Source organism: Notothenia rossii (genome assembly GCF_949606895.1).
Source record: "Notothenia rossii genome assembly, chromosome: 8".
Lineage (NCBI taxonomy): Eukaryota > Metazoa > Chordata > Actinopteri > Perciformes > Nototheniidae > Notothenia > Notothenia rossii.
Genome location: NC_136906.1, coordinates 35,980,099 through 35,995,703, shown reverse-complemented (window position 1 = coordinate 35,995,703; position 15,605 = coordinate 35,980,099). Strand labels below are relative to the sequence as shown.

Genomic DNA, 15,605 nt, shown 5'->3' with positions numbered 1-15,605 from the left:
AATACATATTTTTTAAATATATTTTCCATTACAACTGCAACTCTGTTATTACAACCATTACAACCTCTCAAATCAGTCATTACAACTTGACGAATCTGCTCTGTGACAGTATAAATCGACGGATCTGCGGTCTTGACTTTTGCTACACTTCTTGCGATAAATGTGCCGCAAAAGTAATTTTCACCTGTAGATGTGGGGGGAGGGAGGGGGGTTAGCGCAAAGGGGCGGAGCAATCAGAATGACGAGGCTTGGGTCAGCCACAGCCATAGTCAGCCAGGTCGTACCAGATGAATGCGGGGCTAACGCTTCGTGTTGCTACCAGTCCGCTGACATGGCGCGTCAATCAACGGTAAGTTTTGCCCATTACTTGCCCAGTATTACTTTGAATATTATTTTTGTGATTGAGGATTAAATCCGCTTTGAAGACCACCGTTTTATGTAGTGCAGTTTAGCGGCAAAATAAAGTCAGTTAGCCAGCTAACGCTAGCTTTGTTGAGTTTATGCTAGCTAAACAAGTAGTGGTTGTAGTCTACAGCAGTAATTCATATATTACAGCCTACTGCTTTGGCACTAACGGTTGATAACCGTTTATGAAAATAAAACCAATTGAACTGTACGGAAATAATGACACGTTTTATAATTGTCTTGGGCTCCTGCTGTGTTTTTAAAGCCTTTGTAAATTATCCATGCTATTTTCTATTTAGCTAACGTCGAAGTAGTGTATGTGAAATCAACCTCGCAATAAGATTGTGTATATTACAATTATTAATGTCATATTTCAAGATGATTAGTTAGATATTACAATATGGTTGGTTGAGCTGGAGTTCATTATTGAGCTTACTCGTTAACGTCAGTCATATCTGAAGAACAAACCCAAACCTTGTTGTTTTTATTAATTGTATTACCAAATTGATATCAAATAAACAGTAAGCATTGGTAACACAACTTCCAAAGTTACAGTAAAATAAAAAGGACCCTAACTCGGGCAATACACAATCCAACATGTTCAACAGAAGATAATCAGTTATATTGTTTGTACACATGGTACTTTACATATATATCTGTTTGTTTAAGGTGTCCAGGTGATGCAGACAGGCTGGACCAGAGAGTGAGAGACAGAACTGGACTCCTCACAGCAGTGAACTTCTTGTTCTGCAATAATATGTTTTATGTTTCCTGTCCTTTTTGTTAGGAAAGGACATGCCTGAAAGACACCTCCTCTTTCTCTGAGGGTCAAGAAGAACATCCAAGAGGAAAATTACATGCTGATTTTATGAGATTTTAAGACCATTACAGGACATTCACTAAGAAACTACTTTTATTGTGAAAACAAAGCACACCAAATATTTTTGTAGTCTATCAGGACCATCATTTGTTTGTGACGCTGCCTGCACCTCAGAGAAGGGGTGGTTATAGTCAGGCTTATAAAGTGTGGCGAAAAACATATTCAGCTGATGGGATGCATCTATTTCCACATCTACACTCCATCAGCTGATTATTTCTATTTGCCTCACTTTATGAGCTTCACATCACTTGTGCCTTGTACCGCAGAGTTCGCAACGTCACAAATAAATGGGGCCAATCTTCAGTCAGATGTGATGTGTAATCTATTTTCAGTAAGAATAATGGACGAAAGGAGTGCAAATACAAATACAATTTATTGAAATGTGAACCAAAAGTTAATCAAAAATGTTTTAAATAAAAAGCACATATGGACAGAAGGTGTAAACCTATTAAATGTAAAAGTAAACACATTTAGTCAAATAAAGTGACAGACTAGGCCTGTGCAGTTGGTATCAGCTATGCCCAGCATGGGCTCCTCCATCAGGCCTGGACCTCCTCGCTGATGAAAGACCCTCAGTCCTCTCCAAACCAACAGACAGGACGTCCATCACACTGAGGTTTCTCCCTGAAGTCTCTGCAGCCCTATGGACACCACGCTGTCTCAATCCGTCCACAATGAATATGAGGGGGAAAAATAATAAGCAAATAATAAATGCTTTAGACAATAAGAAATATAAAGTTGACAGTTGAGTTGCTCAGTTTTTTTAGATTGTCAATACTATTACTGTATAACTAATATATCAGGTTAAGAGGCACATTCAAATAAAGATTGGTCTTTAAATACATGTTGTCTTTTGAATTGTTTGTCTAAAGTCAAGGATCTAGAACTGGTACTTAGTTGTAATGATACAGTCTGGTTATTATGCTGTTTGGAGGAGGCCTCACAGGTAAGAGCACTAACTAGCTACCATCACATGTAACTTAGCTTGACTTAAATGTATTAAACGTATAATTAAGTGATGGCAAAATATAAATAACTAATGTCATGCAAACATATTAATATTTGCTTGATTCCAGAGTTGAATTTAGCACAATTGCATACAAACGTCAAGGGATTTTAAGATTCTGAAGTCTTCATTCTAAATAGAAAATAGCATCGATAATTTACAAAGGCTTTAAAACAACCTGATCTCACCAGAGTGCGTGACTCCTCCACGACTCCTTAACACCGCATTGCGTGGTGGAGTCACGGAATCTTTTATCTTTGCGTGTCGGCACCACGCAAACAACCCCAATGTAAAGTGAATGAGGCTCCTTTGTCGTGGTGCACACACGCATTTCTACAACGTCCTGCAGTGAACTTTTTATTCTATAAAACGTTTTAAAAATCTACTTTATAGCTTGTAGTAACTCACGGGAGGCTTCTTTTATTTTATTTGTATTCATAATAATTTTTATTTTCCGTTAGAATGTATTATGGTGCATTATTTACCAATGTTTGTTCTCAAAAAACGGTGCATTTTTATTAGATTAGTTATTTTTTAAGGAAGGCCAGAGCTTCAGCTGTCTCAAATAGATTGTTCCCTTTAGTTTACGTTATTTAAAAGACAATTACATTCATATTTGATCACTAATAGTAATAATAATCATTTTTTTTATAACAACGATAAACCAGAAGAAGATGCCGTCGTTACCACGGCAACGTTATGTCGCGCTTGACGGCAGTGACGTAGCCACGTGACGTTGCCCACGATCACGTCACTTTCATTCATTTCATCTCACAACGGACTACAGTAAGTATCTAAAATCAAGGGGAGTTTATTTCTTTAAAACACGAAATGATATTGCTTTTATTTATTCCACTGTAGCACAGTCTTTATAGCGTTTCATTCCTGGATATTATGTTGAGTTTTGTAGTGTGTTTAGCTTTTACAATAGGCTACGCGCAAGCTAGCGGCCACGTTCAGCTAGCCTCCGGCTTTCCGGTCAAAGTTTGAAGCTGGATAGCATTTATAGTTTATACAGCTAAATGACATTAGCTGTCCCCGGCACAGTTGGATAGTGGAGGTGCTTGCTAGAAAAATATGTTTAAATGCTTGTATTTGCCCATGTGTTGTAAAGACAGCTTTCAACACAGAGTTGTAATAGTGGAATCGGCGATGGAGTGGAACAGAAATGTGGACCTGGAGTTTTTCCAGAGGATTTGACTGGCCAGTGGGGACATTGGGATTGTTACATTGTACAATTAAAATATATAGTAGAAGATATAAGATATATAAATTATACTAAATTATTATTGCATAATAGAGTAATGCGCAGATTAATTATTATTGCACTCTCTTCATTTTGTGTATTGTTTGTATATTGTGTCTGTATTGTTTGTATGCCATGTCCCTCATAATATAACAATATGCACAGTATAAATTATACAAAATTATTATTGCATAATAGAGTAATGCACAGATGTTACTGTTATTCTAAATAATCCTAATCATGTTTTTATTTTTCCTGTTTTACAGCTTCTTTACAACTCTATATCACCAACACACACATATCCACACACACACACATATAAAGTGTGAAAAGTAGTTTTATTACTTTGTCAGAGGATTATAAATTAACTGGTATTGCTTCACATCCACAGTATTAATTGTATCATTAAAGGTAGGGTATGTAAGTTTGAGAAACCAGCTCGAGTGCGCTAGGATTTGAAAATACACAGCCGTAAAAAATTTGACACATGGAAGGCTGACAGGCACGTAGTCCGTCCAGTTATACAGCCGAGCCGGCTAAAATAATTGGTCGTGCTCTTTACAGTACTACGGCTTCCACAGATGAATTTTTTTAATGGATTTTTTGTCAAAACAATTCAGATATATCCATAGCTATCGGGATGTTAAGAGCATTCCATGGAATATAACAAAAAGTGTATCTCGAGCCGGTTTCTCAAACTTACATACCCTACCTTTAATGAGAATATAATTCATGATTAACGATTTTCAAACAGAATGAACTATTATGTGTAGGAAGTTTAAGAAATGTCTCATAAGTTAAAAATCCCAAATGTATTCAACAAAACATTATGAACAAATCATTGTTTTTATTATGATGCCAGGATATTAGTGTAGATGATTTATTTTGATGCTACTTCAGGGCAAGCTTGCAGATAAATTCAACAAATGTAAACAACAGTTTTGTATATTTATCTAATTGATGTCTCTACCTCTCAACAATTACTTTCCCAGCTGGAGAAGTTGCATGCCCTTGGCTTGAAGCCCCTGCTGCTGTTGGCGTATCCCCCTACCAAGAGGGTGGCATCTAAAACAAAGGTGTTGATGCCCACGCATGCCCAGCTGACCACATACGCCAATACATGCCTCGAAAATGTGGAGGTCATCTACAATCTGATGGTTGCAGGTGAGATTGCATTTATTTAATAACCATCTGCATGAGTCACTCATGCATATATTGACTATCTGTTATACAATGTGTGGTGTTGCTTTGTCCTGTTTATTTCAAAGCAACAAAGAGAGTCATTTTAAAGAGCTGGGGTCTCATTTATAACTGTTATGTATGCACAAAACAGGGCTTGAAAGAGGTGTATGCCACTTCCCATGCAAAAGTTGTAATCTATATATTTTTTTTAATTGACAGAAGATTATGGTGACAGGGGAAATTGTCTATGCAGATGGTGAGGTGGTGAATTGAAGCCAGATTGTATAAATACATGTTATGAGCAATAAGCATCATTATACATATAATCTCTCACATATTTCATTTCAGTTAATATCACACGTTTCTTAAAGATCCTACATTCAAACCATCAGTGTTATTTGTGCATATGCTTGTGAGCCATTACTAATTCCATAAGCATCTTTCAATTGTAAAAGAAGTAAGCCAACTCAAATCTCAAATCAAATTCCACTTAGTATTTCATCAGCACTGTCTCGCCATCACATTCCCCACCATCGGAGCGCATAGGAGATTGTTGAAACAGTATAGTACTGACACTCGTGGTCAGTTGTGGAGCGCACCGCAGCTGAGGAAAAAATATCCAAGATAACATGAAATAGCAGTAAACAATAGCAGAACAGATGCAAGTACCAGACTGTGTCTCCAATGCGTTCTGTGGTGCACAAAGAGCGCACTGAAGACACTCCGGCCCCCACACACGTCTTCTCAAGTGACCTCACCCAGCACATCTTTCCCTCCTACACATATGGATAGCAAAGTCTAGAAATAGAGCCAGTGACAGCTCTCGCACAATCTCACATATGAGTCCTATTTATATTGCAGGCCAAAACTTAAATAAATACATTTTGTTCACGTCCATTTTCCAATGATAACCCAGTGTGGGGGATACCATTGACTTTTGCAAATATTGAAGCGATCAGTTTGATTGCTGTAAACATTTATAAACATTTATAAACATACTCAATCAATTTGACTTTTTTTACAGTTTAGGTAGATTAGGGTTGCCTTTTTTTGCATGTTTTGCACATTGGCCTAATTTCATATTTTATAATGTATGTGTGTGTATTCCATGTTCCTGTTTTCAAACATTCAATATTCAAAGGTGTTATTGTCATATGCACAGCTACAGCGTAGTTGTTGCCAATGACAATCTTAACTCCCAGGCTCCTACAACCATGCAGCATACAAACAGTACAAGAAGAAATAAAATAGTGCAAGAAGAAACTAGTTCAACAACGTAGGTACAAAACTAACATGCAGGAATAAGTCAAATATATACATCTAAAATAGAATAAGATGAAACAGAAAGTAAAATGAAATACTAATATGGGGAGTAGGGATGTGCATCTCCATCACTGAGGCCGATGCGATGCGCATCTCGATACGTTGCCAACGATACGATACATTAACGATACATTTGAAACACCAGGCGATACGATACGATTCACCCCTGTTGCGATACAGTTCGATACGATTTGATTCAACATTATGCGATACGGGGCGATACGATGCGATTCTACACGATGCTAAATAATGATACTTCAATATGGTACGACAGAGGATTTTTGTTTCATTCCTCATATTAAGCAGATCATACATTAACAAAAAGTGCTTTACATATTTGGTTCTCTCTACTAGCACTGCACATCCCATCATGCTGTTTATTTTTTACCTTTTTGACCTTAAAAAACTCTCCAGAGTACAATTCTATAACACCTCACAGTTAAACAATTTAAGGATGCATTGCTCATGATTAACAATGTGCAGATAACAACTACCATAGAGCAATGCCCATACAGCTGCCAGCCTGATGTGCTTTACACTCATAGGCCAACTCACCAGTGAGGAGAAAGCAGTGGTTTCTATAGGAACAATAAAGAATACAAATAACCTTTCACAAAAAGCTCTATCATAACTGCTTACAGTAAGGAAGACATTTAAATTATTATTGGCCGTCACAGGCTGCTGTAAACTAAACACCACTCTCTCTGACAGAACACCTCACTGAGTGATTTAACTCATGTCTAACTTTCAGGTTTCTCTTTTCAGCCGCAGCCATGTCGCCTCTTTATGTGCGTCGCTAAATTCCTCGTACTACTAAAGCGGCACGGCATCGTTTACAATTTGCGAGCGATTTTTCAAGTTGACCGTCTTTCTTGAAAAATCTGAAGTGTTGCCAAACGTTTGATTTGTAGGTATTTTTTGGTACGCTGTGTTTCTCTTTCTCTTCAGCTTCCATGTGTGTTGATAACTGAGACTCTCGGCCTCCATAGTGTGAAGCAAAAATCAAAGATCGTCTCTGCAGAGTGCTGACAGGATGAGGGGATATTATATGAATGAATCGTTTTTTTACCGATGCAAAGACGCTACAATCGATGCATCGCGAGTTCAACCCAAACTGTAGCCTATGTGCACTCTTTCAACCGGTGCACTCGCATCTTGAACGTTTATGCCGGTGCACCGATGCGAATCGGTGAATCTTAACATCCCTAATGGGGAGGCATGAATGAAATGGTTGTATAAACAGATGTGGATATGTATAAATATATATGAACAGATAACTAACCAATGCAACATTTTGGTATTATACATAATAAATAAATAAATATGTTGGCTTTTAAAGAGATTTGTCCTGCAAACCCTTTGTAGGTTGGACAACACTCAACCCAGATCAAGAAGAGACCCCTGACACACCAACACCACCCCAAGACCCACCCAACCCAACCGATAGCTATATCTTACATTTGGTGCCATGTGATCAGCAACCAGGGGAAACAGCAGGCCCACCACCACACCAGGCTCCCATCACCCACCCACCATCACACCAGGCTCCCATCACCCACCCACCACCACACCAGGCTCCCATCACCCACCCACCATCAAACCAGGCTCCCATCACCCACCCACCATCATACCAGGCTCCCATCACCCACCCACCATCACACCAGGCTCCCATCACCCACACACCATCACACCAGGCGCCCATTACCCACCCACCACCACACCAGGCTCCCATCACCCACACACCATCACACCAGGCGCCCATTACCCACCCACCACCACACCAGGCTCCCATCACCCACCCACCACCACACCAGGCTCCCATCACCCACCCACCACCACACCAGGAACCATCACACCAAATCCCACCAAAGCGGCAGCAACGTAAAAGAACCATCAAAATGAAAGGTATGTTTAGTTTGTATTCTACTCATTTAGATGCCACATAAGCATCAGTAAGTTAATGTTGCGATTTTTGTAGACATTTCAAACATTGATTTATTAAAGGCCGGACTCATATTTGCCTTCAAATGTTATGCATGGATGCTATATTAATGTTTAGCACACATGCACATTTTGGAGTTAAAACAAAGACACAACAGAGTAACCTGTATGTATGTTGTCTGATAAGCTGAAGTCACATTCATTAAAACCTTTCTATACTTTATAATTGAATGGAAAGCTTGCACATCCTTGCTTAATGTAATATAGTGCTACAGAGCCCAAGTCCCAGTGTAATGAATATAAGACTAAAACATATCCACTCAGTAGCAAGCAATGTAAGATGTAATCTGTCCATTAGCAGACACAGCAACATCCCGAAGGAATGGCAGAGAAGCTAAGATTTTGAATAAAAGCATGTGTAGACTCTGAAACTTCTGTGATTTCTCAGTAGGAAACACTAAATGTGCTTATGTCACACAGTGGAAATGTTTGTGCATTCTGAGTTGAGACCTATACAAAACGTACTTTACCTGTTCTGCACATTTGTGCAAATAATGTATTCCATACAATTACAGATTGCTCTCACAACCAGCTCGAGGTGTTTCCTGTCCGCGAAATACTAAGGACAAGGAACCGAAAGGTAGGATAATGATTACCTGGATGACAGTGTTTGCTGTTGGATAACTTTTCTGAATGTGTACAGCAATTACTTTATCTTACCTTGAAGGAATGCTGTTGTCCAATTCACAATATTAAGCTATTTGTGTAAACATCCTGTAAATCCCTCTAGTCTGTCAGATGTCTTTTTTCATGACAATTTTTTTAAATATATGCAAACTATTTGAACAATACATATATTATAAGTACTTGTGAAAGTACAACGTCCAAATAACATACAGATGTACAATGTCTTTGTCTGCCTGCCACAGAGGGGGACGGAGCACCTTTACCAGTGGGAGCCCTGCACCATTTGGTATGTTAATTTGCTTTTGTACAATTACATCTATGTGTGCTGTTAACATTTGTGGTAATTGTTGGCACGCCATTATCTTAGGTGGCATTTGTTAAAGAAAAATGCAAAAAGTTCTGCTGTCTGTAACACCAGCTATACACAAGTTCATTAATCTACAGATGTGCAAATTAACAACAGTGACAATCAAGTGGTGAAACCGTAAACTACAACAAAGGGTAATATATCAGTACCCTATTATTGGGCAGATCAAATTGTAACTTAACCTACGCATCATGATATCATTTCCCCAAGGGGATCTATAGACTGTTTGTTATCTATCAAATGCTATTTGATCCCTTATCTTGGAATACAATGTGCCTGTTGGAGTAGTTATTATTCACTTGAAATGTTCTGCTGTAAGGCTCTAGGGATGCAATGATTTTACATTTTGATGTTATGATAATAGTCTGAGGAAATATCACCTTTGTCAGGATTTTACAATTATTACACTAAGGATGGATGAATGTGTTCTAATAATTCGAGGTTTTATAGGATCTTTCCACAACATTTTGGCATTTTCAGCTGCTGTGCCTATTTACCTTTATTAACCCGATTAACCAGTTTTCCATATTTGTCAATGAGCAACAGTTGCTGTAAGGAACCTTAACGTACCATAATGTAGTTGTTTAGAGAGTGAGAACAAAAACACTCGGTGTAGCTGAACTGTTAAAAGTGACATTGGTTAAAGGTGGGGTAGGTACGTTTGAGAAACCGGCTCGAGATACACTTTTTGTTATATTCCATGGAATGCTCTTAACATCCCGATAGCAATGAATATCTGAAGTGCTTTGACAAAAAATCCATACAAAAATATCATCTGTGGAAGCCGTAGTACTGTAAAAAGCACGACCAATCATCTGAGCCGGCCCGGCTAAAATAACTGGATGGCCTACCTGCCTGTCAGCCTTCCATCTGTGCACAAACTTATCTCGTGCCCTCATTGGTCATGTGCGCGTTCGTGTGTGTTGGAGGAGGGGATCTGTAAGGAAGTGGCAGATTTTGTCCTGCTGTGTGTTTTCAAATCCTAGCACACTCGAGCCGGTTTCTCAAACTTACATACCCTACCTTTAATCGCTGCATCCATACACTGGAATATCAAATACTTCATACAACACTGCACTTGTCTTCAAACGTTTATAAAACAGTATAAAAATGTTACAGTAGCCTAATGAAAATCGATTGAATGTGTATTACTGCTCACTAATTCTTCTTCACCCTCCCTTTATTTTATTTTTTTCTCAGTGGTATGTCCTGGCCTCCATCCTGGCAAGCAGCCTGATTCCCACCGCATGCAAATCCCAATGCAATGCAAATAAAAATGATTTGGTGTTTGTATGTAATTAAAGTGCAACAGTTTAACAACTGCAACAGACTTACATTTTCTTTTACTTGAAGGATCCCTGTATGCATTGTTTTATGGCCACTATGGCAATTAATTGCACAGGGAATTGCATATTGATGTAAAATGAAGCTCAGCGCAAGTTCTTTCAGGAAGACTGGGTATATATATATATATATATATATATATACATTCACTCCGCAGCTGCATATAATCAGCTCATTACAGTCGTTCTCTTTAACATATTACATTTCAACTCATTCTCCAGCAGCCAATCACCATGCTACAGCCAAACTTTAAAATGGCAGTCAGCTGTTATTTCAGGTGTTCATGCTGCCGCCCGCCTCCTCCCCATCCACCTTTCATCACATCCAGTGCCAGGAGAGCTAATCCAAAGACCTCATCACACCTCCTCTTCATCCCATCTCCTCATCAAATCCAGATCTTCAGCATCATCACCAGTGTCTAGACCCCGGGGGGTTCCCTATACAGTATGCTCACGGCTGCATTTCCCCCTTTAGATATACCATTTCAGGATCGGGGTCTAATCGCCAAAGACTTAACATTTATCGTACGGCATGTGTCAATAAATGTTCTTTAAACAAAATGAAGTCTCTCCTGATTGAAATACACAGAAGCAGCCCACAAGGGGTCCTTGAGATGATAGTACATTATTGAAAACATTATTAACAGAATGCTTAATACACAAAACATCAAGAAATAAGTAGCCAATGCTTCAATCCTTTGAGAATACACTGTTTGTAGTCTATTTTAATTTAATAATAGATTACATTTATAAAGCGCTTTTCCTGGTGCTCAAAGCGCTTATAAGCAAGTAAAACAAAATAACAACAAAAGTAGAAAGTGCTAAGCTAGGTGGAAAAAAGGCAAGGGGTTAGTTGATTAGGAGTTGAAGGCAAGAGTGAAAAGGTGAGTTTTGAGGGAATGTGTGTAATCGGATCTATGGGAGTCCGGCTGTTTCCGCACGGACATTTTAGTCAGCCGGACTCCCTGTTTCCTGTGAAATCCGGAAAAGTTTTTTAAAAATAAAATAATACTTTATTCCGAGTTTGCTTGCTTTTCTCTTTGGAGGTCATGACATAACGGCATTGTAATACACGGTTCGGCTGCATTAAATATTACACATCTGCCGTAGTTCTGTATTTATAGAGCCCTGATGAGAAGGCTTCTGGACAAACAGGAAGAACTGCCCCCAAAACTGAAAACGTGACGTGAATCATAAATATGTCAGCAATTAAACAGCATCTTAGATTTCTTTTCACACAATACGTCTCCTTTCAGTATCAACACTAATTCGGCTGACTTTTATATTTGATCCAATTGGTAGATAGGCGATATTTACACCATAACGGTGCATAGCTGATAGAAAGCAAGCCTAGTGGTTGAAGCACGTTATTGAATTTTAATATTTGTATTATTAGATATTAATATGAGAGACAGACAGACAAACTAATAAGTGAGAATGTGTTGGTTTGTTCCAATCAGAGGCACATTTAGCAAATATGGCAGTAGCCATCGATCATCATAAGATAAGATATACTTTATTGATCCCAAGTTGGACATTTTTTCATTACAGCAGCATGTGTAACAGTTGTAAATATGCAGTGGTGTTTATTTGTAAATCATTTAGTATAATCACACAAATTCTGTGTTTTATATTTAATAATTCTGTGTTCTTTATTTATTGAATGTTCAATACCTGACAGTATAATACATGCAGGAATATAGCCTACAGTAGTTAACATTGCAGGAAAGCAATATATCATTACTTTGTCAGGCTTAGATATTAATAGGAGACACAGACAGACAAACTAATGGTCTAAAAGCCTCTTTTGAATAAGAAAAAAGCTATCTGCTATACTACTATCATATATCAAAAGAATCAAAGGAACAGTTCAGCGCCCCACAACTTCATTGCAAACAGTTACAACCTTGACTTTACATCAGAAAGAACAAACATTAAAGAAGTGACTAACTGCATCAATTAGGGTTAAACGTGTATTCAGCTAAAACATATACATCGCTGCAGTTATTATCCAGTGGAAAGCCCTTACCTACTGGCCTAGTTGAATGAAAGTGGTTACTTGTTTTACTTTTTTGTGGCAGACAAAGCTATGATAGTAGGAACCTGCGACCCAAGTTTTTCATCTCCGACCTTTTTCATCTCTGACCTTGTTAAACATTGAACATTCAATAAATGAGGAACAGAGAATTATTAAATATAAAACACAGAATGTGTGTGATTATACTAAATTATTTACAAATAAACACCACCGCATATTTACAACTGTTACTGTACACATGCTGCTGTAACGAAAAAATGTCCAACTTGGGATCAATAAAGTATATCTTATCTTAAGATGATCGATGGCTACTGCCATATTTGCTAAATGTGCCTCTGAACCTTGACAAGTGCATGTTTCAGGCTTATCAATTAACAACAGGAGGGGTCACAGACATAAGACCAGCTGTTAAATAAAGCTTTTCTGAACTTAGCTGTCATGTGGGTATATATTAATGATGCCCATTATGGACACAAGCAATTTTCACCCATGTATTAATGATATGTTTTAAATTTGAGTGTTTCCTATCCCCTAAACCTCCAGGGATGTACACAGTTTAATACTGGCAACTTCTAATTATGGGAAATACGAAAACATCTTATAAAACTACAATTCCCAGTAGAGACGTGCCATAGAACATGTTGCAAAACACACAATAGCCAGCATGTGTAGTTCTGGGGAGGGGGTGGGGGAGGGGGGTGTGTGCAGAAGTTGTCGATACTTCTTAATACATGCATGTGTGTATGTACAAGGAATACACAATGCATAGGCAAGTGGTGGCTTTATTTATGACCACAGCATGAACAGTGAACATGTACGTTGCATGCCGACTAACAACTGAATGCCTATTATCTTAACACGTCACCGGGTGGCGCACCATCTACGGTGGCCTGCAAAGGACAAACTTAATCATATGAGAATGATCTACATCCCTTCTCTTTAGCTGATGTTTCTATCTGAAAGTAAATAACATTTAAGGCAGAGGATATTGAACATTCCTTTAGCATTTGGTGACACAAACAATAAACCATTACTAAATACCTTACCAGGTAACAGGAAAAGGAAATGACTAAACATATCACTTTAACAAGATTGTCCATCAGTGTTACTGCACATATTTAGGGTTTGGTTTGCATGTGCGACCTGATCGTGTTATGTATGGTGTGTGGGGTACACAGTCCATCATAGAGGGGTCAGTGTTTTGAGGGTCGAAATCTTGAGGCTGCTGTTGCTGGAGCAACGGCTCGAGAACAGGAATGATGTGACGACGATTCCGTCTGTATGAAGTCCCGTTGGCTTGGATTATGTAAGAGCGTGGTTTCTCGCTCACGTCCTTGACAACGCCAAGCCGATCGTATCCTTTTGGGGTCTGCATCCTGATCACTTGTCCCTCTGCCAGGGGTTTTAGAGGAGAACTTGAGATGTCATAGTGGCGCTTTAAGATGAGCCGCTTGTTCAGGAGTTGTGTTCTGATTAGTTGTGCATCTTTTGGGTTTGGCTGTAACAGTTTGGTGCTCACAGGGATGGCTGCACGTGTTTGTCGCGACATCAGGCGTTCAGCAGGAGAGCCTAACGTCAGATCACGGGGAATGTTTCTGAGATTCACCAGGTTGAGGAAGACATCTGTGCCATCTCTGTGTGAACGTTCCATCAGCTGTTTTGCAATGCGAACTGCTCTCTCTGCTAGTCCGTTTGACTGTGGGTATTCAGGACTGCTGGTGATGTGAACAAAGTCCCACTGTTTTTGCAAAGTCCTTGAAATGCTGACTGGCGTACTGTCCAGCATTATCAGAGATGAGTGTGTGTGGTGTGCTGAAAACAGAGAAATGTCTCTTCAATTTAGTTATCACAGTTGATGAGGTCACATCCCGGAGAAGGTCGATTTCAAACCAGCCAGAGTATGAGTCAACCAGCACCTGAAACCGTTTTCCATGCCACTCGAAGATGTCTGTTGCCACTGTGGACCATGGGAGATCTGGCACAGGATGAAGCTGGAGGGGCTCCTTTTGCTGATGGGATCTGGTGCTGTTGCACACCGCACATGAAAGCAACTCCTCAGTGATGTCTCTAGACATTTCTGGCCAAAAGATGATGCTTCTTGCTCTGCGTTTGGTTGCTTCAATGCCGGGGTGCCCTCTGTGCACTATTTAGATGTACTCTCTGTGCAGGGATTGAGGAATGACAGTTTTGTGGCCTTTCATGACAATTCCCTCTTCTACTGTCATTTCATCTCTGTAGGGAAAGAAGAGACGGACAGCAGGTTGGAGCTGATTCTGTCGGATGGGCCATCCTCTATTAATGACTGCACTGAGGGCTTGCAGATCTTCGTCCTCTGCTGTGTGCTTTCTGAGTTCTTCCAAGCGGGCTGTGGAGATGTAGCTCACAGACATAACTTCATAAGCATCATTTTCAGCAGGGCTTTGAGATGTTTGTGTGGTTGGGGCACGTGAAAGTGTGTCTGCTACATACATATACTTGCCCTTTTTGTACACCAAACTGATGTCGTAGCTCTGCAGCCGGAGCAACATTCTCTGCAGACGGGCAGGGGCTGTGTGGATGGGCTTCTTTAAGATAGTCACTAAAGGTTGGTGGTCAGTCTCCACCACTACAGGCTTTCCATACACATAGTCTTTGAATTTTGTACAGGCAAACACGACAGCTAGCAGTTCTTTTTCAATTTGTGCATACCTTGTCTCTGTGTCAGTGAGGGTGCGTGATGCAAACGCTACTGGCCTGCCATCTTGCATGCACGCTGCTCCAAGTCCGTAGCATGACGCATCACAGGTGAGCGTGACTGGTCTTCTGACATCATAGTATGACAGGACAGGTGGACTTGATAAGCATGATCTAAGAAGGTCAAATGCATCCTGATGCTGCTGGAACCAACACCATGCAGTGTCCTTGTGGATGAGTTTTCTCAGTGGTGCTGCGATGTCGCTGAAGTTCGGGGTGAACTTGCCGAGGTAGTTAACCATACCGAGGAAACGCTGTAGTGAGACAACGTCTGTGGGGACTGGCATGTTAGTGATTGCATCTGTCTTAGAAGGGTCTGCCTTTAGGCCTTCACTTGTGAAAATGTGACCTACATATCCTACATGATCCAGGCGAAACTTGCACTTGGCTGGATTCAGCTTTAGGTTGACTTCTCTCACTCGTTCCAGCACCTTCTTGAGGTTGGCATCATGCT

At 39.7% G+C, this 15,605-nt stretch overlaps 1 protein-coding gene across 2 annotated transcripts; it reads left to right on the top strand.

Annotated features, from left to right (window-relative positions):
• The first annotated feature begins 216 nt into the window (after positions 1 to 216).
• Positions 217 to 10,903, top strand: LOC307016674 (uncharacterized protein). 2 transcript variants are annotated; one of them, XM_079645888.1, is made up of 5 exons: positions 217 to 4,701; positions 7,384 to 7,947; positions 8,559 to 8,623; positions 8,913 to 8,956; positions 10,238 to 10,903. In XM_079645888.1, exons 1-5 carry the CDS (start codon positions 4,620 to 4,622, stop codon positions 10,272 to 10,274), a joined length of 792 nt encoding a protein of 263 aa, XP_079502014.1. In that variant the 5' UTR covers positions 217 to 4,619; the 3' UTR covers positions 10,275 to 10,903. The 2 variants fall into 2 exon arrangements, with proteins under 2 accessions (XP_079502014.1, XP_079502015.1); XM_079645889.1 differs by having other exon boundaries at positions 223 to 4,701; positions 7,408 to 7,947.
• The last annotated feature ends 4,702 nt before the right edge of the window (positions 10,904 to 15,605 follow it).

What these genes read in the sequence shown, in the direction of transcription:
- LOC307016674 (XM_079645888.1), top strand. Translation starts at nt 4,620, where the DNA reads ATGCCCACGCATGCCCAGCTGACCACATACGCCAATACATGCCTCGAA. An exon ending in CTACAATCTGATGGTTGCAG is followed by an intron (nt 4,702 to 7,383) that starts GTGAGATTGCAT and finishes GCTTTTAAAGAG; the next exon opens with ATTTGTCCTGCAAACCCTTT. An exon ending in AAGAACCATCAAAATGAAAG is followed by an intron (nt 7,948 to 8,558) that starts GTATGTTTAGTT and finishes ATACAATTACAG; the next exon opens with ATTGCTCTCACAACCAGCTC.